General features: G+C 35.6%; 1 protein-coding gene across 1 annotated transcript in view; it reads right to left on the bottom strand.

Moving 5' to 3' along the window:
• Positions 1-2,616: 2,616 nt before the first annotated feature.
• The window catches only part of Atf3 (Activating transcription factor 3), a 52,793-nt gene continuing 29,121 nt past the window's right edge, over positions 2,617-26,288 (bottom strand). The window contains exons 2-6 of the mRNA XM_028300660.1: positions 13,241-13,723; positions 11,610-11,699; positions 8,215-8,373; positions 5,848-6,006; positions 2,617-4,474 (exon numbers count right to left, since the gene is read on the bottom strand). Of these exons, the coding sequence (XP_028156461.1) occupies positions 3,932-4,474; positions 5,848-6,006; positions 8,215-8,373; positions 11,610-11,699; positions 13,241-13,507 (1,218 nt within the window). The 5' untranslated portion in view covers positions 13,508-13,723 and the 3' untranslated portion in view covers positions 2,617-3,931. The remainder of the gene's footprint in view (positions 4,475-5,847; positions 6,007-8,214; positions 8,374-11,609; positions 11,700-13,240; positions 13,724-26,288) is intronic.

A 26,288-nucleotide genomic window follows, 5' to 3' on the forward strand; every position in this document is an offset into this window, starting at 1 on the left:
AAACCTACGCACCTACCTATCTATTCGCCGTTCCCATGGGCGGGCCAGCTGCTGCAGGAAAGGACAGCCGCTCCGTGCTGAAAATCTATTTAATCTTAGCCTAGAAGCTGGGTATGACTACCCCGCCCCTCTCCTCTCCCCAGGTCATAAGCTGGGCATGACTTCCCCCTCGGCCAGAAGTTGGGTATGATTTACCCCCCCCCCCCCCCCCCCTCCCGGCCCGAAACTGGGTATGACTTGACCCCTCCCCCTCCCCCCAGGCCAGAAGCTAGGTAAGGCTTGCCCCTACCCCCAGGCCATAAGCATAAGCTGGATATGACTCCCCTTCGGCCAGAAGCTGGGTATGACACCCCCCCCCCCATGCCAGAAATGCCAGAAACTGGGTATGACTTGACCCCCCCCCCCTCCCCCAGGCCATAAGCTGGGTAAGGCTAGCCCCTCCCCCCAGCCCTAGAAACTGGTTATGACTTTTTATTTTTAAAAATTACTGGTCGATAGGTTACTTTATTTTGAAGAATAAATGTTATTAAAAGTTTTTTTCTAAAACTGATAGTTTAGCCGGAAAAAAATATTTTCCATCCCATTAGTACGCCGGCTGCGCTCGATTCGGATATAATGACGTCACGCGGCCTTGCGCACGTTGACTTTTAGCGGCAAAAACGGCCTATGTTTATTACTTAATATCTTCGTAAGTAATGGTCCGATTTGGATAATTCAAAAAGATATATCTTTCTTATGTCTTAAAGATTAACGTAGATACTAGTTTTATTGAATTTTCTACAACAGTACTGATCCTCATTAGTTTTGAAATTAATTGTATACCTGAACATCGACGGAACTACCAATATATTACACGAACCCATGCCTTCAGTAGTTAATCTTATTTTAAGAGTACTGCGAAGGCATATAACACACAAAGCGAACCTTAAGAACCACACTAAAGTAAGAAAGAAGAATTTTGTCATGTAGATACACAATATGTTTTGAAATTCTTTGCGTTTTTTGGTAAACAATATTAAAGTTCATGTTTAACAAGAACTTGTTGCTATATATTTTATCTTTTATCACAATAATTTACCAACAATAAAAAATAAATGCTCATTCAAGACTCGCACACTGCTCGGGCAGTCGTCATAGACTAGGATCTGGTACGCAGAAGGCACTGATCAATAACGTCATCTTATAAAGTTAGGCAAACTATCTTACGCTTATATTATTTAATCACTCGCAATATTTCAATGTAAAAAATTATGCTGGAATAAGTCGTAAACATAAAGCTTGCAACGTTTGCCATAACTTTAGTACATTTACATAAGCTACAAATAATCACTGGTTGTTATCGTCAAAAACAATATTAAAAAACTATTTTTACTGAAAACTACGTCGAATGAAACAATTTATATCATTGAAATCCCCATAATAGGCACTGGACATTAGGGTGTCCCGTCGTTGTATGGGAAAAATTTTTTTTTGAGCTACGGTTACGCAAGAGGTATCAAAAGTTGCGTTTTGACATATAGATTACGATAAGCATTAAATTTTATGAGATATCCGTCATCTTNAACTAAAAATATATTTTTACTTCCGTTGAAGTTCACCATTGATAAAAAACTGCGTAGACAACAAAAACTTCAGCTAGAAAGTGTATGTAACGTACATAAATGTTATTTATATTTAATAGTATGCTAAAACTATTTAACATGTCAATTAGTATTCTGTTTAAATATAATATTATAAAGATTTTTGGCTAGGTAGTTTTTACCTGAAAAAAATCAAAAAGTATACTACCACCATAAATTGCTAAATTTTTGTTAAATTTATGCTAAAAGTATGTAATATTATAATAAAAAAGTGCGGTGCGATACCTTACTGCAATAAAACCTCAACAAAAATAATACCAACAGTCTCGCCGAAGGAGTAGAAAATTTGAGAAAAACAAGTCAAAATATGAATTCTGCTAGTTCGAACCAAACCTATTCCTCACTGGAAACAGTCTGTCATTGCCTGCAAATCATATCTTAGGGTTTAACTGCCACTGTTATTACAAAATAAAATTAAATAATTGTGAAAAAAATATAATAGATGACCAACAGTGAAGGGCTGATTAAGTGATTTTTTGAGACATAAAAATGCCGGTAGAGCCCTTGAGACATAATTTTATATTTTTTTAATTATTTTTACGGTAATCTACATCTTATGACGCAACTTTTGAGGGGTCTTGTGTAGCGAAAATATAAAAAAAGATATTTCGGGACACCCTACTGGACATAGCTTTATATTTATTAGTAACATGCCTACATTTCTCTACATAAAATAAAATGTAGTTACTCAATAACAATAATTATCGTAAAATGAAAAAAATGTAACATAATATTGTATGAATCTGAAACTGTGTTCATTTGTGATTAAATGTAGCTTATAAATCCCATTTAAAAGTAGCATTACCTACATTTAGGCACATTAAACAAGTATTGTATTTTATATTTAGGCTTATATTAATTTTTATATATTTCATCCAAGTTATTTATTTCTATAGCTCGGGCAACGCACCTTTGCAGCTAAAATTCTTACAAAATATAAATGTAATACATAGTTAGTATGTAAATATCTTGTGTGAATGAAAGAGGCACTTTTTGTAATGGAAGTAAATCGCATTCGGCGCGCACAGTTAGTTTTCGATATCTATTTCTAAACATTATTTTACTCGCTACATATCTATATTTACATACATTTATACCGGGATACATAAATTATACAAGCGATTCATAAATTACACATTATCATTTAACAATCGTATATTATTCACTCATTACGTTACGCTCAAAGAATCATTTATACTTCTTATACATTTCTTTCATAAAATAAGTAATATGTGTCCCCGTATATGAGTACTCATGATACAAATAAACACATATTTATAACAATTATGTAATGTGGCCATAATCATAATAACTAACTTCTAAATTATATCACGACTTACTATGAGTTAAAGCGTCTTACAACTATATAATGTATCTATACATATTAAATCGTCTGTATATATTTCTGTAACATAAAATATATTATCGGAATTTCAACAGGAGGTACTGTATTATTGTACTGCAAGTTTATTATGTGATGTATTATTTAAATGTTTAGAATATTATTAAGTCATTTCATTCGTTACGTAAAACGTTAGCGTATTATAAAATAAAATAATTTTCTTCTGCTTAATCTCAACTAAACTTAACTTGAATATTATCAACCATTGCACCATCAACAAAAATCAGATCTTAGATCTCAAATAAATAATATGTACAGATCAAAGCAAAATTATAGAACTTAAAACATAAAACGAATCTGGTAATTTAGGTTAAATGTTAAAAGACTAAAATATTATGTGAAATACCTACTTACCGGACTGTTTCACAGTTGAGTGTTACCTACGAGACACTGACTCGAAATTATTTCACAACACAATTTAAAAATTAACAAAATATCGAGAAATAAATACATAAACTAAAATATGATGTCGGAACTATTATTGTTGGAAGTTTCCCGCTCATTAAAATTTGTATGCAGTACCTACCTATTAACTTTGTGAAAATAGTTTTCAACACTAGCACCTAATTTATGTGATACAGGACAGGCACCAACCACATTAACCTATGTTGTTGTTCTACACAGTAGACATACGTTTTCGTTTCGAAATAAATTCCCCGCCTCACATCTTTCTGGCACATCTATTTCAATTTTAAATGTAGATACAATAACCAAGGTATTTATAAATCCTGAACTGCTTTCCCACGATTCTTTTGAGATATAAAAAGTAAAGTTGTCAACGGTGATACTCTATTTCGAATTAATTTTAACTCCGAAGCTTAAAATATACGTATACATGTCAAAAATAAATTTTGGACCCGACAAAACATGAATGGATGTTGACTTCCAGCTAGACAAGGCATCCATCGTTGAGGCCATTGTTGATTTTGCTCTGTGAATCGGTGAGAGTGCCAGGGTAGGTATGGCACTGTTGAGAAGGAAGATTGTAGTTGATTTCAGGGTCGTAATACTCTTGATCCGGGTCAATCGGGACAAGAAGGTTGGTAGATTTGGGAATGAAGCCGTCGGTTGTGGCGTAGCCTGCGTCTGAGTTGGGAGGAAGACTGAGGACGCTGTCGGGCCTGTTGTAGTCTACATCGACGATTTGCGGTTGGATGTAGATGGTGTCTAAGGAAGAGACTGTGTCGATGGACGAGTCGTTGTTGAATGGGACCCCGCAGGTGTAGCTGGAAGCGAGGATGTTTGCTGACTCGGGCCTGATGTATGGAGACGTCTCGACAGAGGCTGGGTAAGTGGTCGGCGACTCATACGTCCCTGGTAAGTTGTAAGATGTGAGCGGCGACTGCCGTGTGGTGGAGTTGTTCTCTTTGTTGCAAGACGCCTTGTGCATTGATAGCATGTCCATCAACTGCCGCCTTTGTACTTCCAAGTCCTGGAAAAAATAATGTAAGTGTTCATAATATTATCTATGGTAGGTTAGTTTTGTAATGGACATTTTCCTTCATTTTTCATCCGAATAATTTTAATTTAAAACATTATTTTGTAGATATTTCCAAATGATTAACCTTATCCTCATTAGCATTTCCTTATTGATTAACTAGTTAAGCTAACGTTTTCGTTCAACTGCTAATTAGCAGTTGAACGAAATTATCCTCGAAACGTCCAAAAATACTTAAATGCGATTTTCGTGTCACGTTGAGAGATTACGATAAATAGTAATTATAAAAGACATTCTCAGCCCATTACTGTTAATGAGTTTTTCAATGGCTCTGTGCTTGTAAGACGTCATTGCATCATGATAAGACTGAAGAACGATGTTGTTAAAGTTTTACCTTTAAGATTACATTTCTATTAACTCTTATAATTAGACAGGGTGACATGCATGATCCCAACTAATATTATAAATGCGAAAGTAACTCTGTCTGTCTGTCTGTCTGTCTGTCTGTCTGTCTGTCTGTCTGTTACGCTTTCCCGCTTAAACCTCGCAACCGATTTTGATGAAATTTGGCATAGAGATAGTTTGAGTCCCGGGAAAGAACATAGGATAGTTTTTATCCCGGTTTTTGAAACAGGGACGCGCGCGATAAAGTTTTTCTGTGACAGACAAAATTCCACGCGGGCGAAGCCGCGGGCGGAAAGCTAGTACTAAATAAAATATTTTTCTTTCTTTCTTTCATGCATGGTACATAGTACAGTCACGGAATGAAAAGGTTCGTCAGTTTTCAAATTGATTCCTTCAACGAATCGCGAGCACATAATATTACCTTTTGAAACTATGTTACAGAATAATCTCGAGTAGAGAAAATAATCTTTAACTGTTCGTCAGTAAAGTTCAAAATTATTCAGATCAAAGTTGTTTGACGATTTATCTTGTCAAGAAGATGATTATGATTGATAAACTAAAACCTTCTTGTTGGTTCAACCTGCCATTATTATTTCTATTAAATAAAAAAAACTATTGTCAAATTGGTCAATGTCATCATTGCATTGCACTGATGGGATAGAAAAATAAACAAGCAAAACCTTATTTGTTAGCAAACGTCATATTTATTTAAATGTTAGCAGCACTGTTTCTTGCACTGTTATGTTGGCAGGTTTGACTCTTACAGTACTTAGACCTAGTGCAAGCGAAAACCGACACTAAGGTGACGAACCTTTTCATTCTGCGACTGTACATAGGCCTATTCATTTGCTGATGAAGGACAAAAAATATTTGCATTTGCAGGCAGCTTTAAATTTCTTCTACCGTTATATCCAGACCTAAACGCAAAGAACTTTTTTATAACATTGTTAATTGCTCCTTACCTTTAGCTGCGCCTTCAAGTCTATATTCTGGTTCTCCAGCACCTCGCTCTCTGTCACCAAGTTGACAGTTCGTTCCCGCTTCTTCATCCTGCATTTGGTCGCGGCTATTTTGTTCCGTTCTCTTCTCCTCCGCCTACGCTCTTCGTCTTCTGGTGTCAACTGGAATAAATAAGAATAAAATCGTTTAGTAATTTGATACAGAATAAGATAAAGGTCTCGGAGAAATTACACGTTTCATCATCCGGTAATGTTTAGATGTAGGTAATTGCTTTTCCAGAACTTTTTGGCCAGAAAAATGTAAAGATCCAACGAACCCAAGAGGGGTAGGAAGGGGGCGGTTCTCAAATGCTTTGTATCCTTGGTATTTGCTAATAGGAAATCCTTACTGGCAATAGATTGGCTTTTACCTAGATCTACCAAGTGTCACTTGTTTGCATCTGCAAACTCCCATGTTTAATCGTTTGGGAAAGAACATGTTACCGGACTTTCTGTTCCATTCATAAATGCTTGATTTAATTCAATCAATTAAACAGTTCTAAACCACGGAAATGTAAATTGGAAGAGGATATCGCATCCTGCCGATTGTTATTCGTAACCACTGGATAATTTCTCATTGTCATATTCATATTACTTTCAAAATCGGGGAGTTCAGTCACGACCGGTGGCGCGCATTCGCGATGCCTTCTTAGTAACCTCATAAAACTTCAATGATGCCGTTGTATTAAAATGCAAGGGCAGTCGCGGTAAAAGCTAGTTTAGATACGGCTGGCAATCTATGCAAGGGTTCCTGGACGGAGTTTACAGTTGCAAATATCTTTGCACTTGATGATGGTGCAATTTAACTGTACATGACATGAAGAACTGAGGTGACTGAGTTTGTTGCGGCGCTTCTTCTCAGCACTTGCCAAATGTTGGTCTCGAAGCGCTGGTAGGGTAAAAAGATTATGAGACATGTAGAGGCTCCTTAAGAGCATATGACGATTTGTAAGAACTATTTATTAGTCTAAACAAATAAAGAAATTTTGACTTTGACTTTGACTTTGACATGCGTGTATTGCACTCTTTATTGCACTGCACAGGCGGCATTTTGTTGAAAGCACGGTCTTCTTACCTAACTAGTAGGTACTCGTATCTATGCTTAACTCACACCATGGACTTTCTTTTGCGTAAGTTATGATGAATTACTGCCATTTGCGTCATTTAAACATTGCACCAGATGACTATTTTATTTTTTTAAATAAATAGAGCACAAATTACTAATGTTACCTTTAACCCCTTCTACCAAGCTAAATCAAAATGCTTGTTTTGTTAGGAGTTGGCTCACCATAACAGTTCAGTGGTCGACGGGGATAAAAAGGGGAAAAAATAAATTCATTCATATTTCTCAATTGCTAGTTATTCTTTGAATGAAAACAGCGTGAGAAAACAATACCAACTAGAACTATTATGAATAATAATTACTAGAATTGTGAATTAGAAGCTACAATCATCCTCGTTGACCACGTTCGGTCAGAGGCGAACACTTCTCGTAAAGGAATATTATTATGTATTTTAATTAACTTGTAACTGATTCACCCTTTTCAACTTGAGTGTATCATCCGGCTTATGAAATTACTTGTACCTAGTGTCTCATTAATTTGTATGTAATTATCATGCCAGATAAACACATACCTATTAGGTAATACACGGTCTACATACAGTAGGTACTGTGCTTGTTTCGAGTTATTCAATGTATGAAATATTACGGATTGTCTTGTCCAAATGAAAGACTTACCTAACACGCGAATAAGAAAAAAAATCAAGTTTATCCTAAAATTGTTGGTGCTTACCTACCTACTTCTATTTACCCGACTGCGCCAGAAAGAGGGTTATGTTTTTAAGCAACGCTTTTACATTCTAATTTTCTCTTTCTCAATTTAGTATTTTTAAACTTGCGTGTAATATTTGCGTAAATATCAGTCAGTCCCTTACTGATGCATTGAAGTTTAGCTATTGAAAACTACAATTAATTGTGTAGGACGGATTTTGGGCATTTCTCATCTTCTTCATCCCATCTCGAATGGGGGAAAATGGGAGATGCCACGAACTTTTTAATTATGGTCTGCTAAACTGACCCTTCGATAGATGAAGGTAGCAGGAAGGCGCTGGATGCAGCCCGCTGCCAACCGGTCAATATGGAAATCATTGGGGAGACCTATTTTCAGCAGTGGACATCCTATGGCTGAAATGATGATGTGTAGGGTGGACGGATGAATAATTTTATTGCTTTTTAGTTGAACTTGTTGAATGGCAGTTCCCTGAGACTATTCTCTTCTGAATCAAAAACCTATTCCTTTGTAATTGGTTAAAATATCGTGGTTAACTAACCCCATCAGATTTGGTCGTCTGGGTATGACTGCTGTCGTAGTCGTCGTCACTCTCCTCCTTCTTCAGCCGCTTGAAGCCGCCGTCGGTGTCGCTGCCCGACATCTTGCGCTTCGACTCGATGGAGATCTTCAAGCCTGCTCGTATGAGGTCCGAGCATGTCTGCAACAATGACACAACTATTTAGTTTTTCCCACCTCTCGTTCCCACCACTACAACTCCTGTGTAGCCAGGATCTACAGCTTGACCGCCATACAAACCCAATCAATGAAGGTCAAGTTTGTCCCGGGGGAAAGTTAAACTGTCATTGGACCCGCAACGAAATTAATCAGAAGAACTTAGGAGGAGTTCGAAAATATTAAGGTTCGACTTCCCTACATTGCAAAGCGGATGACAGGTGACAAACAAAGGTTTATTACAATTCTTTAGTTATCATCACAGATTTAGGCTGCGTTGCACCATCTTACTTTAACTTTAGCAAACGTCAAAAGTCTGTCAGACTCCATACATAAAACGCCTGTTATTGTTATACTTAGTTACTGTTAAAGTAAGATGGTGCAACGCAACTCAGGCTTAGTATGTACTACAAAATAGAGCTATCCTATGCAGGTGGGTCGTCTAAGCTCAAGACCAGATTAGAGGGTCATGTGTAGGCATACGATGTAAGACCTCAACAAATGTCCAGTCCCGAATGAGTTGCGATTGCGAAATATAGCAGCTACTTATACTTAACATTTAATTTTATTGCATGACTGACGTGATATTGCATGAGCCTGTAGTTAATGATTAAGTAAACTCATTACAGTTTTCTACTCCAGAGTACCTATTAGATGAAAAGCTCAAAAGTATGAAAGTAATGCCCAAAGTCATAATATTATCTTGTAAATTTTGATCGAGGGCTAGGACAAAAACGAGAATATACCTACTTAATATGTTTTTGTGCCCTTAAACCTAGAATATTCATAGCAATTTCCATCCATCACGCGTCTCTACCTTTATTTTCCGGAGTACCTTACTGAGCTACAACTTCTATTTCCTACGTCCATAATATAATGTAGTATTCCAGTAACGTCCTTTCATTCATCTACGCATCATCTGCCTACATACTTCCGCTTAGATCTCAATTTATATTTATTTACATTGACGGTTCGGATCACGCGTAGGCTCAAGCTCAACACTTACTATTGATTAAGATAACTATAATTAAGATTGATGTGTTTATATGCATCTACCTTGAACCAGGTATAGAGAAGAATTACAATAATTATAAAGTACCGATCATGGCTAAGATTTTTTATTGTTTTACCAACAATTCACGGTCACTATTGATTGAGTGTTCCCGTCAAGGTTGGGTTCAAATCTTTATTATTATTCATTGAACAGTGTAGCTTACTATAATAATATCATTTTTAATTACATCTCAAAAATGCAATTTTATGGTCCGATTGAGAAATGATTAATGAACTCTACATAGTAGGTAATTTAATTAACAACACAAAAAATCTAAGGCAACAAACAAAAACGTAACTTATTTCTTTTCCTAGTATTATAAACGTGAGAATGTAATTATTTTACTATTAAATCATTAGCATTCTATAATTGACTAAGTAGATTTATGTAAGTAGGTACTATTAAATCGATTTAAATTGCATTAATAGCTATAATCATACAAATGGCGATTGAAGATGTAAAAAATAAGAAACCATTCCATTGTGAATCCATTTATGATGATCTGCTTATTCAACTGTTACCACTTCTGCTACAGATATCTACGCAGTTTAAGTGATGAATTTTTATAGTGTAAATATTTTTCAATTAGGTACCTAAGTAGTTCTTAAATTGCAACCAAAGCAACTATCGCAAAATGTAGCTCAAAGCTCAGGAGAAGAATTAAAGAAAGAAAGAAAGAAAAAATGTTTATTCAGTATCATCGACAATACACTACGAATTACGCCCGTACCTATTCACAAACATTACTATGAGGTCTCACAGTGCGCGTGAACTCACAGGGTGACACACAAACCAATCACAGAGCTCTATTCAATGTTGTGCGTTCGATTTGCTGCTTCATTTAAGCAAGCATGGTTTGTGAATACGAGTGTTAGCCGGTCAAGACGGTAAAAATCCAACAGTTCAAAACTAACGCATCTGAAGGATCTGATTTACATAAAATTCTAACATTTTAGATTAATAAATTCTAGTCATATCCAGTTCACAGGAAGTTAAAGGTTAGATAACCCAGACTTAACCTGTAGTTGCAGAACCCGCCTTCCATATTATAATGCAATATTTTTCTCACATTACTAGCGTCCGCCTATTGTTCATCTCGCAATGTAGGCAAAGGTCTACTATATTCATCATAAATGTGCATAATTTAAATAAATGTAAATGGAAATCTCATTCAATGGCTTCACATTAGATTGGCAGAGCATTAACTGTAATTACCCCAGAAAAAATGTCAGCATTCAATCAATTGATTCATGCTTTGTTTAATCACTGGTTAACTCGCGGAAAAACAAATTGGATAAGGAGCGCTTGTTACAGAGTAAAAAACAAAGCATTATACTGTTTAATGGGTAGAAAGAAATATTTAACAGGAAATGTTTCCTTGACATTAGTGTACCCATACCATGATTAGAACAAAATAAATTAATTAATATAAAATAATCCTATAGGGATTTTACCACCTTTCCCTCATTAGAATATAATAATGTATAGTACATATCCTGATACTACATGTTACATACATGCTAAAAGTCACGTAGTCACTTAATAAAACTACAATAAAGTTTTCAATTAATTTTATAAAAATCCCACTAAACAGACTCATAATACCCACTGCCCCAGTTTGCGGCTAAACATTCTAATGAATATTTATTGATTACCCGCGGTTTATTAACTAACTGAATTATACCCATAAATTAGCAGAATCACGCCTTAACTGCGTAGAGTCACAACAGAAAACTTATTTCGATTTGACTTCTTAATTTATTACTTGGCTGATAACCAATCTATTTAGGAACATCAAATCATCCCAATTATGTTTTGCATATTTTATTCAGGAAAACAAGTCGTTGAAACGGTTTTAAAAGCCGTCAATCTTGTGTAGAGACTTAGAGGTTTTTATTATTGTGGTATAGAATGTGAAATTCACCATACATTTCTTAAATATTTTATTGGAATGCACTAAGAGGGGTACCTGTTAATAGTCTTCTTATCATATCAGAAGTTTCAAAGTACAGTAAACAACACACACCTTACGTTTATCATAACCTTTACCTCTGTTATCTAAAAAAAAAAGAAATTGTTGCGGAACAATGTGCCCACAGTGGCGAAAAACCACAAGCCATGGTGATGAGCCATCAACAAAAGAAGAAGAAGAAGAAGAATTATCTCACCTTTTGTATGCTTTGTGGGGTTCCTGATGCAGGCGAGGTGGCTGAAGAACCGTTGGACATGGAAGAGTTGGAGTCATTGCCGCTTGCACCCTGAAATGGTAAGTGGATCCTTTAGTTTTAAACTTTTACATGTCTATACTTTGTCGTTGATTCACTGAATTTGACCAAAAGAAAAGTGGATAGAGGCCACTAATTTCTTCCAGCTCAATTCCTCATGAATTTCCAGGGCATGCTAAATGTAATTAGGAAGTTTCTACCTGCCAGACAGTGGATTATTATTGCTTGTCTTAAAAAAATCTAACTTACTAGGTACCTAAGTATGTTTGGATAAGGAGTTGAGGAATAATAACTGGTGCATTATAGAGAAACTGCATAATTACGGACAAAGCTTCACTATATTTTATGCCGTCCGTGTATTTTTTATGGAATTAATCAAGATCAAAATAGATTTGCTCGTAGTTGTCGATTGGTCAACAGAGTATAATTGCGGGAAGGGAAATGAGTTCGCTGTATAGTTGGTAGGTACTCCACAGTTAATGGGACAGTTTCCAGGTCACTGCCGTAAGCGTGCCCAAACAAAGCCATTGAAACAAAAGACTGTAGCATCTGATAAGTGGCAACCCAAAACGAATTTTGACCACACTCGTCCGTTTTAATTGTTGCAGCGGATCTTTGAAATGTTTAAATTGCATAAAATTGGCTGCGGTATTTTATTTGTTTTAACTACCGACTATAACCAATTAAATTGCTCAAATAAAGTACCAAAAACTGCATTTGATCTTCATCAAAGATGTTTCTGATATTTAATTGAAAATATTACTCGAATGAGTCCTAAAATGCATAATTTTACTTTATTAATTTTAATTACACCAAAAAGAAGGAAAAACATGATGTCCGGTCGTATTTAACCTGCTGATTGCAGTATTTTATTATTACACAGCGCTTATCCTTATAAATATTAATGACTGGAAATATCAGGAGCATCTATTAATTCTGTATGCGGCCCATTACAATGTTTATTATCAGATATAATTAATCCTTTGTCCCATTGTTGTTACGCTCTGAATTCTGCCCATTCATATGTTAGAGTAATGAGATTCATTCACTGTATGATAGTGCGATGCGAAAATAATCTACACAGCAAATAATGTAACTGCCATGCCGCGCGATATCTATATATAGATAACCTGATATCAAGTCTTTGGCGCCAAGGAGTCTGCTTCACTTCTACGTGTAAATAAGTAGTTTACCTAAGGTGTATGACCTCATGCGTTGCATCGGCGCCAAGAGGGTATTATCCAATGTTTATAACGAGGGAGTGAGCACCGGTCACGTGATCGCACCACTCGGATACTTGGCAACAACTCAACACTCATTGTGTATGCGAGCTGCGCAGGCGCCTATGTGACCCAAGTACAAGGGAATCTGCTTCGATTGTTTGCAGTCAAAACCGCAGGATCTTTAGGGGCTGTTGACGCAATGGCAGCAGTTGCGACACGCTCCACGTTACCTTCAATTAATCATCATATTCAGCACCAAGTACCTACCTACTCGTACTTAAGCGGTAGCTAATTCAAGTGTTATTCAGGCTAACGAATTATACTAACAGCAAAAAGTAAACAGTGCCTCACCTTGAGACTGGAATTTTTATCGTTGTAATTGTACTGGTCCAAGGGATTGGTCATGGTGATTACATCGTTGACGATTTCGGGCGTCCTTAGGGTGGTAGAGTTGACGGTCTCGGCGGACAGGAGGTTCATCATGGCGCTGCTGAGGTTGACGTTCACGCTCAGGTTGTAGGTCCCGGAGTCCCCGTCGCCCAGCGCAGCGGTCGGCGACGGCGAAGTGTCTTCGCACTTGATCGTGGGCACTGTCGAACTCATACTTGATGAGTTCATTATATCTTTGTACGGAGCCAGTTTTGCTTCTTTTTGGTCACGTTCAACACTAAAAATATCGGTGTTAGCACCTTAACCTAAGTCTATATCACGGTTACACTATCACTAGATGAGACTATTATCACTTCTTATGGTAATCTGGTTTAGAATGGCACTTATGTATATGTCTTCTTTATAAGAAGTCTTCACGGGTAACGTTCGTTTCACTGTTTCGACCTGCAACAACGAAAAATTCAATATGAGCATACATTTTGGTAATAAAAAGTGTTTATGTATCATTAACATACAATTTTGGTCACTTCAGTAAAGGGCATGCAGTGTCGCAATTGGCCTATGGAAGGGGCGTAGCTTTCGCAAGAGTGCACACAGCGAGTTTTTAATTAGAGCTATCTGGGCATCTCGCGACCTCGCGGCCAGGATGCGACTCCAATAAAACGCTTTTTTACAGGCCCCAATTGAATACGAGTCATAAAATTGAAACTACGCGCGCTTTTTACGACGCATTTTAACGCTCTTCCGCGTGGCGTGTCGTCTCGCTCCATTGTTTGCCGCATATCACACTCGGCTGCTGCTGGACGGACAAGGACATGCACGGATTAAGCAATTAAAAAATCGCCGTGACTCTGGCGTTCAGTAGATCAGACAACATTATGTGGGGATTGAGGTGTCGAGTCGCATAATCGAACAAGTTCGTGACAGGCACATTCATTCGTACCTATTTGCGATCAAACAGAAGCTAAATCTGCAAGTTCCATATATAGCTGGCGCAGTCGAAAGCTGTCCGACGCCTTGACCCGGCCTGTATATCTCATATCTGTGGCACGTAAACACAATAAAGCACCAACTCAGAGTAACCTAGTTGCGGGGACCGTTTTACTTATTCCACTCGCGGAGTGTGAGGAAAATGTGCCGTAAACGCAGAATTACGGAGAGTAACGAAGACGCTCAGGGTCACGATATTGTTAGAAAAGCATGGACAAAATGTTCGCTACCATTTTAAAGTGCGTGCCTTATTACCACGAGGTTAAATATCACAGTCGTTACATGATAATTAAGTTGTCGTCTAGCAAAAAACAAACGACGGTGTTCAGTCGGCTTTGCGCAATGTTAAATCTTTTAGTAGCCACTATTTACTGAGCAAATTAAACACATCTGTGCAAACTCACACAAGTTGCCAATGATTTTATGGTCCAAGACGAAACGTTGGAGACGATTGGAAAGCGGCGTATAGGATAGGAGGATATTACTGGCTAGTGTTACTGAAGCTGGCATAAATGTGGCTTGCTTTCATTCCATATGAATGGACTTCTCCATTTGGGTCGTAACATTGTTTATACTTAATGCAAAGCTGGACGATAAGGCAAGCGGTGTGGGCAGCAGTAAACACCTCTATATCGAATATGCAAATCCACAGGTAGGTAGGACGTCCGCACCCGAAAAGGAAAAAGAAAAATATAAATGTATCCGTTCTACAAGCGCGTAGGTTTAAAATTATTTCTTGATAAACTGCCTTGTCTCAAGCGCACCTAAGTACCAAACCATATCGAATTTGTTTTAGTTTTCAATATAGTGAGTGAGTGCGTCCCCAAGAGGGGTGGTAATGCAACTGCGTCATTTAACAATCGTAGCTTTCTTGAAAATTTTGCGGTTATCTCTGTCTTGCGCATTGGGTGTTGGGAGTGTGAGAGGGATAGTTAATTGGTGAGGACTAAAAGAAAAGGGTCGAGAGTGTCGTTTGAGAACAGCTTAACGAGCAGTGAAGTGAAGGCTGATTGGTCTTTTTGTCCCGAGCTTGGGCGAGAAATGGGTGACCTAGTTTTGACCGCGCCCGCTGCGTAGCGCTACGCGTGTCGGCTTAATAGCTTCACTTTAAATGTACATATTATATGCAATTTATTATCCCCACAGTACGTTATCTTTTTTATAGATGTTTTGTAGAGTCGTAGGTAAATCGAATAATTTATTATACGTTGGAATAACAATGATAATGAAGCCACATTAAAATTGTACTCTTTGTATGATAAAACATTATAACAACTCTAAAAAGGATTAATAGGAAAAAAATGTTCGGACCAAATAAGCAATAAAATATCCGATATTCGAAGATAAATTTTCTTTGACTGCATCGAATTACGAATCTCCACACTTATAACTGTTGTTCCACGTTATTCGTATCCAGCTGACAACCAATGGATTTATTAGGTACGAGTACTTTGAACTTTTTCTGAGACCGCAGGATCGGTGTCAATAAAAATGTAGCGTTACTAACTCTTTTCACGTTATCACGTTTAATTGTCTTAAATTATTCGTGTAGGTCATACAGACACATAATTATAATTGTTTTATAGTGATAGTTGCAAGAGAACTGAAATAAAAAAGAAGAGTAAAAGTCGTCCTAGTTCCTTCAAAAATCATTTCTGGGAATAATCCTTCTTCTGAATTCTATGAAAATAATAATAACTCTGACCCAATTAGGTGTTATCTTAATACACGTCATACACCTAATGCGCTAGAGGCATGTATAAAAAAATAAACAAACCATAGATAGAGCTCATAGTTACTCGTCTGTAGCGAAGGACGTATTTTTCAACGTCAACAAAACAATAGTGCAGCAGCTGCGGCCGGAAATAACATATTTTAATCAAAATTTGTCGACAAAAAGCGGCGAAGTACGATTAGGGGACTCTACTGAACACTCAAATTAAATCTAACAGGTTGATATTATAAACTAGCGGCCGCCCGCGACTTCGTACGCGTGGATCCCGTTTTACCCCCTTACCCCTAAGGGGCATAAATTAAATTAAGTTTTGCAAAATCCCGTCTTAGTGAGCACCGTTTTAAAAGGAACCCCCATGCAAATTTGAGACTACTAGCACTTGTAGTTTCTGAGATTTCGTGATGAGTGAGTGAGTGAGTCAGTGACGTTTGCTTTTATAGATATAGATTATGTGGGACAATCTAAATTAAGTCAACAAGAAGTTATAAAGAATATTCAAAGTCTTCGCTACTTTACTTTCCTAGAAGGTACTATCTAAATAGCCTTGAAAGAATTAGTCATAGTTTCCAAAACATAGATGAAAATCGCGGTTTAGAGCCTCAGCCTTGGGTGAAGATTAATCTTTTGGTTGAAGGTCCATTTGTCAATTTATGGCCCACCTAACGTATTTTGAAATTAATAATAGACTAATGGTCTTCCACGAAAGAGGCAGTATCTTAGGTTCCTTACTCAAATTACAATAGAAAAAAATATAGCACTTCAAAAATGTTTGACTTTTTCTGTTCAAACTTGTAAGCTTATTCACTTTTCACGTAACAATATTTCAAGATACGAGCGATTATTCTACCAGATTTATGAAGGGAGGGAACCCTACTGACGCCTGTCCGCGAACGAAGGGCGATTATCCGACAATGTCGACTCTATCTCAAGGTGAATAAAGCCGACCATTAATTATCCTGCCAAACGGTGCTAGCAAGTACAGTCAAAATCATTATCGTTAAAGTATGTTTTGCGCTATTCTCAATTAGTACACCTCACACTTAGGCCCGATTCGACCAAACTTCTGGTATAACTAATATCCGAGAATAACTTCTGGTATAACTAGCATATTAACAGTTTCAGTATGGGAAATATGTCAAAAGTGACGATTTATTCAGAGATAATATTTACTCTTGATTGGTCGAATCCACCCTTAGGTCTATTATATTAGGTAATAAATATTACGTTCTTGATATTGCGTGCGTACTTAGTAATTATTACCAGTAGTCTAAGTTTAATTTAGTAACATCTAATCCACAATATGTGTGTTATTGTTTAGTGTTTTTATTTATGTGCAGCTTAAAGAGGAATTGTTATTCACAGCTGTTTAGTAAACTTGTACCTATCAAAGTTACACACAAAATATTAATTTAAGTAATCCTCGTAGTAACTTTTATGGTAATAAATTATGTTGCCGATTGTACTAGGCATGCTACGAACCGTATAGTTTTAGACGTCTGGTTTCCACAGTTTTAATTGTGTGATTTGTTATTCAGTATTTCAGGTAGAGTGATTAGGATATTATGTTGTAAACAACGCAGGCCGTCAAACAAAAAAGCTTTTAGTGCTTACTAGCTTTTCTTAGAAAAAAAATTGTTTCAATATTTCTTTAAAAAATATCGTGTTTCAACATGTCACGTTATTTTTTACTTGGTACCTACTAAATTTTGTTGTTTCTTTTACTGTTTTACTGTCGGTAAATTGAAAGGTCTATTTTACTGTAAATTATTATTAAAGTTAGATTAAGCTGTGATTTTATTAAGGTGGTCGTTCTAAACCTGCTGAACTCTACGTTTTATTAATACCTCGCGAAGTAATTTATTGCTCTAATATTATCTAGTTAATAGAGTCCTTGAACGGATAATGTGCTAAGTACTACATGCCTGCGTTAGGAGGAGATTAACGAGTTTCGTGAGATTAGAACTTAACAACCGCTCTTACTCTACATAAAGATTTCTCGCCTATTGAACAAAATTTTCCGAGAAAATTATACAAGTATTTTGGGTTATTTTATAGTTTTTAAAATTAACAGTTTCTTTAGTTTGGGCCATTCAATGAATGGATTCTTTAACCATTTAACGGAGTCATCTATTTTTTGGAGGAAATTAAGACAATCGATTATGGTCATGAATATAGTGGGACTAATATCGCATTGCCTTATAAAGGGTTAGTTAATTAAATTTTAAATTATGCTCGTTGTTGTCTCGTCCTCGATGATGAAAGATAACTAGTGTAGTCCCGGCTTACATCCTCTGGCGTCACACAATTTTAAAGCTAAAATAAAATATTTCTGAACGCAGTCGTACCTAGGTCCCACCACGCCATCTATACCTGTCAACTCATTCGGTTTTCCGTGTTTAATGGCGTCACGTTTGCGGTCGTGAAAAATTTGTTATTTAGAGTGTTTTTTGTACTGAATATTCGAAATAATGGAAATAAAAAGGAAAGGAGAACATAAACTTCCTCTACTGAAAAAGATTCGACGGTTGGAAAAGAAAATAATCAGTTTACCGGAATCCGATGACGAAGGTGAGGTTATGAAAAAATGAAGAATCTGTTCGAGGCTCTGGTTTATTGGTAATAAACTTACTTATAGCAACCATGGGGGTGTTCTGTGGGAACACACGAGGTTGGCGATATAAGTAGNGACTATTAATAAAACCGTTTATCTCTACGAACTGAATTGGTGGTTAAAAAATTGCCATTCGCGATTGACAGTGACAGACTAGATCCTGGCTTAAATGCCTTACAAAGCACTATAGTTTTTGTAGCACTAGATATCTGATTGATACAAACCTGCGACGTACAACAAAATTATGAGATATTAAACTAATAAATCTGCTTTCACTCGTGGATTTTGGGTTGTCGGTAGGAGTTTGTTTACATGCAAGTAATATATTTTAGTCATTCATAAGCCATATCAAATGCATTTGAAGTCTTGAAAAGGCTACATCCCACACGATATACAATATAGTTAGTTTACTCATTATCGGCCATATTGAATAACACGCCATATTTCAGAGTACATCTCAGATATCACCCTGTTCCTTTTTAATGGTTTTGAGCAAACCATTAATACCCAAAAGAGAAAAGGAATATGCATGGTGCAGACACTATTAATCAGACGCCTCGACAAGGGCTTTTGGGTCATGGCAAGGGTTACTGCACGTTCTAGTCTTTTTTTATGTGGCAGTTCAGTGTTCAGTGCAATATTCATGGAGAATACGAAATACTGATAAGATAACAATATTTTATACATCAGACAGTCAATTTAGGGACTCTAGTTTGACACCCGTACACCGCGGGAGTTGTAAGTAAACACTTTTAACAAAAGCATTTAATCAACCTACTTGAAAGGGTTGCATTAGTTACTTTCATTAAAAAAAATAGAGACAAAATTCAGTTGCTGTGAAAATCAAACCTCCTCATCAGTTGCCATTTGTGCGTGTATTTCATTAACATCACATCAGGCAATATTCAAGATATATTCAGAATATTTTTTTTTATTTCAGAAAGCTTTAAAGCGAATAAATAACAGTCATGTGCCTAAATAAAACTTGAAAGTTATTTTCGACGTGTCTAAACTTAGCTCTGTCGTAGTCACAAATGAATGTACATATTAATGGTTTGACAATAGTTACACAGATAGACGTGTTTGTTCATAATATTCATGAATTGATTAAAGTAGAGTCATTTATCATGCAGATGTCAATTGTTATGTTATTGAGTAGAGTACTCGCTTATTTGATCTTTATTATTTAACATTTTTTATACAATCGAGTACTTAGTCATCTAACTAATGGCATTTTATGTGTAGGTATAAATTTGCAATAAAATGTACAGCCTAATTTCCTGTCCTGTAAATATTAAAACACAGATTTCACCAATGAAACCATTCAAAGCGAAATGCGATTGTGGTTTATGAAAATAATATTTCAAATAACCCACTTATTAATATGAATGATATTTCATGTACACTCGTACCTATTGTAGGTACTTACATATTTTGATACGACATCGCTAGATTTGTCACCTCCAAATTGCTATTATGTATTTATAACATAATAAATATGGATATAGTAGACAATAATTACCTATTGTGCTTCGTATTATTAATAATTCGTCCTTTAAAAATGTTTATAATGTGGTCACCCTAGTATAGGGCGTAATAGGTGTCATAGTTTCAACGGCTTGTCAATATTAATAGCGCAGTGTCAATAGAAGGGTTAAGTATTCGTATATCAGTCAAGTATCTCGTCAAGACGAAAATTATGCGGCTTTTGCAAATCTCTAGATCTTTAAATTAAAAGATATATTAATATCGAACAAGCTCTTCTTCGAAAGTAAGACAGATAATTACCGATTGGACACGCTTAATGAAATCTGTTCGTAACTGACTGGAGACCGCTTAACTTTTTAATTATGACTAACAAACCCGCACCGGTGTTACTCGTCCGTTTGATTTTATTTAGGCATAGATAATTACGAACTATTAAGGTCAATAACGCGGTCGTAAAATTAACCTTAAGTGGTTACAAGATAAATTCAAGAATGCGTGGGCGGTAGAAATTCGATGTTTGTCTACGCGGACCAAATCTGTGCTCCAAGATGGATGTCTATTGTGTTAGTTTTTTCGTATAATTTGTAACAAAAATTTACTCATTTTACCATCTTAAATTCTTTTCGAGATTGCATTTTTTTTTTACTTTTTGCATTATTTCGTTGCTCAAAAGTACCTAACGTTTGTTAAACGTGTAGTAAACATTATTAATTAACGTAAGTTTTACTTTTTGCATTAATGAAACACAATGAAATTGTAAATGAACTTAAAGTATTTTGCTTATTTTTTTCTGCACTAAGTAAGTACCTAGCCAGTTATCTTACTTAAGTATAATGTATGTTATTCTTTCGATAACCTTAAAACAACGTCTTATCAGCGCTATTTTTATTGCGAAAAATGCATTTATTTTATAGAATCTTGTTTTAACTTTACCTAACTTACTTTCGTTCACTTTGCATACTGTTGATTGATTTTTATTTAGCTTTTTCGACAACTGAAAAATCAGACTTCATAAGAGGAATACAATATCGAAAATAGAGTTACCGACTAGAGCACATCAAGCCGTAGACTACTACAAAAATGTAGAGTCATGAGCTGTCAACTAGAACAACAAGAATTCATAATCATACCTATATCAAAATCAGACTTCATCAGATTTCAGGACGACTTATCGAGCTCTTCAAAAAAAGTAAGGAATAATTTTATTTTTGGAAAGTCATGATTGATTTTGAGGAACTTGATTAGGTAGGTATACTTATTCTATTAAATTAGAGACACCGTGCCTGTGCGTGTTCATAATACAGTTAATTAGAATAGTTTTAGTATTCGTTTGTTAAATAAAGCTAATTGAAAATCGTTAGGCATACGCATGTACGCTTTCAATTGATTCTATTAGTCGGTATAGCGTATCCAGCAAGATAATCCCAAAACCAATTAAACTTATCGGGCAAAGGCAAAGAAAGCCGAATCCGCGCGCTCATAGCAACCGAATGGTCGTCCTTGACACTCGTGGCAAAAACGTTCGGCGGTTCGGCGTCGGTGGGTGTGTTCGCCGCACACACCCGCACTCCATAGACTAAAAGCTGACTGACCGGTTTTTTGCCTAACTTTTTTCGGAGTAACAGTTGTACTTACGATGTAGAAATGCTTTAGGAAATGATTGAAGCAGCGAAGTTGATTTCCTGGTGCTATTTGACGGACTAAAAACATTACATAAAAACCATTGCCGTATTTGGTTTTGATAAAGATTATTTGACTGTTTTCTACAATAACAAAAACTCGATCTAAATAAAAAAGCTCTGTTTTGTCATGCCTATTAACTCTACATTGATGAATGCACTCTTTGTCTTGAGGCGTCTGCCTACGTGTGCTGTTTGTAAAGCTGTTAATTCAACTATTTTGTAGCTGTTTTGTGTAGAAATCATGTGACATCATGGTTTTAAAGTACGTACGTAAATAATAATTTATTATACATTGTCCGTCTCTGTAGTCAATGAACGAATGTACAGATGAATAATAATAATAACAAACAATACCTACCCGTCTTGCTTGAAAACCTTTGAGTTTGATTTTAGGCCCATTGTAAAATGTGTTTGTTTATTTGATGATCTATTCTTATACATATTAATAAATTAAAGTAATTATTTTCCTAAAACTTATTCGTAGCTTTTCTTATACACATTAGTATTATAATGTTTAATGAACTTATTACACTAAGCCTTCATAAATAATGTATGTATACTTTGACTGCCTGTATTACTACCATTGCTTGTTTTTTCTAAGCCATTGTTGTGGTAACCTCAACAATGTAATGCGTGCTGGTAAAAAATAAATAATTTTAAATAATGCGTGCCATATAATCTCACTACAGTAGACCTTGAATAAAATTACTACCGAGCTTTAGATTATTAATAGATTAGTTACTTGCTATTTTTAGAATAGTGCCTAGAATAATCCTTCGTTTAATAACAGTGAAATCTCGATAGTATTCTAAACATATAAAAACAGGTGAGCATCTGCATATTAATTGCCATTTTATACCGTTTGTAATCAACACAATGTTTTATGTTTGCTATAACATGAACGGGCATCAGGTTACTACACCATTAAAATAAACTAAGTTAGCTTATATTTACTCATGTACCTACTATAATAGTAACTGGCTTATTTCAATGTAAAGACAAAACTTCTTTGAGCCAACTGCATTTTCATAAAAAGCCTACTTTACTGACTTACACAATTTCTTCTAAACTAGCTGTGCCCGCGACTTCGTTTGCATGAAAATAGTTTGAATAATATTTCTCACTTTCGCAACATTTTTCTTGACTGCTTTTCCCTATTGGCTGTAGGGTAATGTGATATCGCCTCAAGCCTTCCTCGATAAATGGGCTATCCAACTCAAAAACAATTTTTCAAATCGGACCAGTAGTTCCTGAGATTAATGCGTTTAACTAACAAACAAACTCTTCACCTTTATAATATTAGTATGGATAATTTAGGCATAAAACTCTATCCTGTTGCGCTATCTACTCTGGGACGTCGTATTATCTATACACGTGGATACTTATAAGGCACGGCGCCACTACAGTCAAATCTTTAGGGAACAAAGGAAGTTTGGCAACCCATTGTATGTCGGACGGGTCCGTCGCTCGCTCTAGACAAAAATTTGCATTTTGAGCACATATGCGAATTATACACCCACGAAACTCGTTATTTTCATCACTCTTATTGCTTTGATGTAGAGTCTAGTATTGAGAAAGAGATTTGGAAGTATTAAATAAATTCCGCAGAGCCGTCAATTGCTTAGGTTGGTCTGATATTATCTACATACCTACCTACGTATATTATAATGGTAATTTGTGAATCAACAATAATTTTGTTTTAGACCCGAAATAACCCTTACAGATAAGTATATATATTATAGTTTTAAAATTTTAAAGTTAATAATTTGCACGAATTGCATAAATAACGCGTTTTATAGCAAACCTAAATTAGTATTAAGTTCAATCTATGTAGGTATGTCATACTAATAATGAATAACAAGTATTCATTTAATTAAATAAACAAAATACAGATAGACACTATCACCGTTCCGATTGAATGCGGAAGGAAAATCAAAGGTTAATTATTACAATTCGACCTGAAAATGCATGTTAAAGATAAAATTAATTCAGTGAATGTTGTAAATATGAACAGTTCAGTTCAAAATTAATTTGATATCAAGCCTGTTTTCCTTGAAAATAAAATTAAATACTAACTGGACAGGTAGGTATTTAGTTTAAAAAAAAAAGGTGTGGGTGCTTTTTATATAGATTTCTCAAAATTTATCAGGCAATATTACGTTGTAATACAAACTAAAATAATAACAAATCTTTAAAAAAGTATCCATGAGTTGAAACATTGCATCAAGCATTACTTAATACTAAGTTCCAAAAGTGAATGAACTGAATTCAGTACTTTTCCACGGAAAATTTACCTTCTATATTTAATTTTCCACTATTGAAAAATAAAATGTGTAGGAATTGGTTTCTCGTTTTCATCAAATTAATTGAATTTTTAAGCTTTTTTCAGTTTGTCTGTTCCTTACATTTCTTAAATTATGTCGTATATGTATCTAAATATAATAACTCAAAGGTGACTGACTGACTGACTGACTGACATAGTGATCTATCAACGCACAGCCCAAACCACTAGACGGATCGAACTGAAATTTGGCATGCAGGTAGATGTTATGACGTAGGCATCCGCTAAAAATGATATTACGATACTCCACCCCTAAGGGGGTAAAACGGGATCCACGCGTACGAAGTCGCGGGCGGCCGCTAGTTATCTATATTTCAATAGGATTTTCCCCGAAATAGTACATCTTACAAGAATTATTTACTCTGTGAGAGTATTTTATTCGTCATAATTTATTTACCTCAAGTCTGTTCACAGCCTTAACCGCAACCTTCACCGATTTATATGTTTACTATTAACATTTAATGCTCGGTGATCAGTCACGATTGATGTAGCCGATCTGATACGAGCACGTCTTCAAGACTGTATCTTATATAAAATTCTCTATGCACATTAATTAGCATACTTAAACTGTTAAGAAAAATAACGACGATTCTTTCCGTTTCCGTTGTTTACATTCGAAGGTAATCCGTTATTTCACAATTTTACATAACTTATAACTAGTTATTGGTGTTATTTATGGTTTTACAAGTTAGTAACACACGACAAAATATTAACAAACGTGAATTTATTTTCCTTTTGTCAGACGCAAATGTCAGACAAAAAATTAGGTACGACTAGTAGGTAGTGTATAGAAATGATAATACGCTATTCACAATACCTATGCTAGTTAATATTTATGATACATCCCACAAACAAATATTCTAAAAATATAATGGAAGAGCTACCTAACGTAGAGATTCACTGTAGAACTCTCCAACCATAGTTAAGCAGAGAAAATGATCGTATTTGCCTCTATCCTCAAATTATCCTTTAAAGGAGTATATTTATTTATTAATACTCCTTTAAAGGATAATTTGAGGGCATATATTTATTATCTTTAAGTATTACATTTTCAGTTCTGTTCCTTAATTCGCTGTATCAAACATAACGCGTCTGGAGCCTTACAAATGTAGACATATCAGTAGGTCTTTTGTTATTGACTGTTTTGCCAAACAACAAAACCTACATCTATATTTAGCACCCAAACATAACGCAAACATGCACTTAAGCGCTAAAAATACCGGAGATTTATTAATTTTTGAGTCAAACAGCCACGCCCGCGCATACGGAAAACTGCACTAGCCAACTATTGATCACGAACACTTTGTTACTGTGACCTCGTGCATTTTACGACAGGAAACCAATAAAATGATAATACCTGGACTCACAAAGCACTAGTTTAATTATGGTGAAGCACATGCGCTCCACAATTGTCGTCTTGTGCGCAACTATTCTTTATTGTCGGCATCATAACAAACGCCTTCAACGCTTTTATAGACCTTTTCGTAATGATGCAATATAGCAAAACTACTGAATTATCAAGATGGCAATAAATCTGAATCTGATATAGCTACCTGCCTTGAAACTTTAGGTTTGGTCGATTAATCTATAGTATTTTTTATTTTAATTTTAATAATACACATCCATCACAGTTTTTTTTTGCTGTCGGTTGTTTTTTATTAACCTCGAGGATCGAACTTCTAACAAACAACAGCATTTCTGGACACTATAAAAATAACTATAAAGTTAACGACAAACCAATCTATAAATAAATTATATGCAACGATCATCTGATTTACAACCTCCTTAAGAATTCGTAAAATGTCAAACATTACATTTTTGGGCATATCATAATTAAAAATGTTTTTTTTTAATTGGTTGTTTAATTAGTGATTTATTCTTAAACCGTTGTTTTATAACATGTGTAAGCAAATGTATGACATAAGTCCTACTTGGTATCTTTTCTGCGGTTTACTAGTCATTGTTTCTTTCATGAAACGCCAAGAGTCTTTCTCTGTGGGTCAGTATGTCACTCGTATTTTCCTCAATGAAATAAGTTGTTATTAACTATAAAATTATACATAAATGACTAAACAAGAAGGAAAGTGACTTGTTGGAAAACAAATTCGAGGATCGGAGTCAGTAGGTTGCATTTTGTAATGACTATGTCCTACAGGACTAGG

The sequence above is a fragment of the Ostrinia furnacalis genome, unplaced genomic scaffold (genome assembly GCF_004193835.3).
Source record: "Ostrinia furnacalis isolate ACB-3 unplaced genomic scaffold, ASM419383v2 OfSCF0780, whole genome shotgun sequence".
In the NCBI taxonomy this organism is placed as follows: Eukaryota; Metazoa; Arthropoda; class Insecta; order Lepidoptera; family Crambidae; genus Ostrinia; species Ostrinia furnacalis.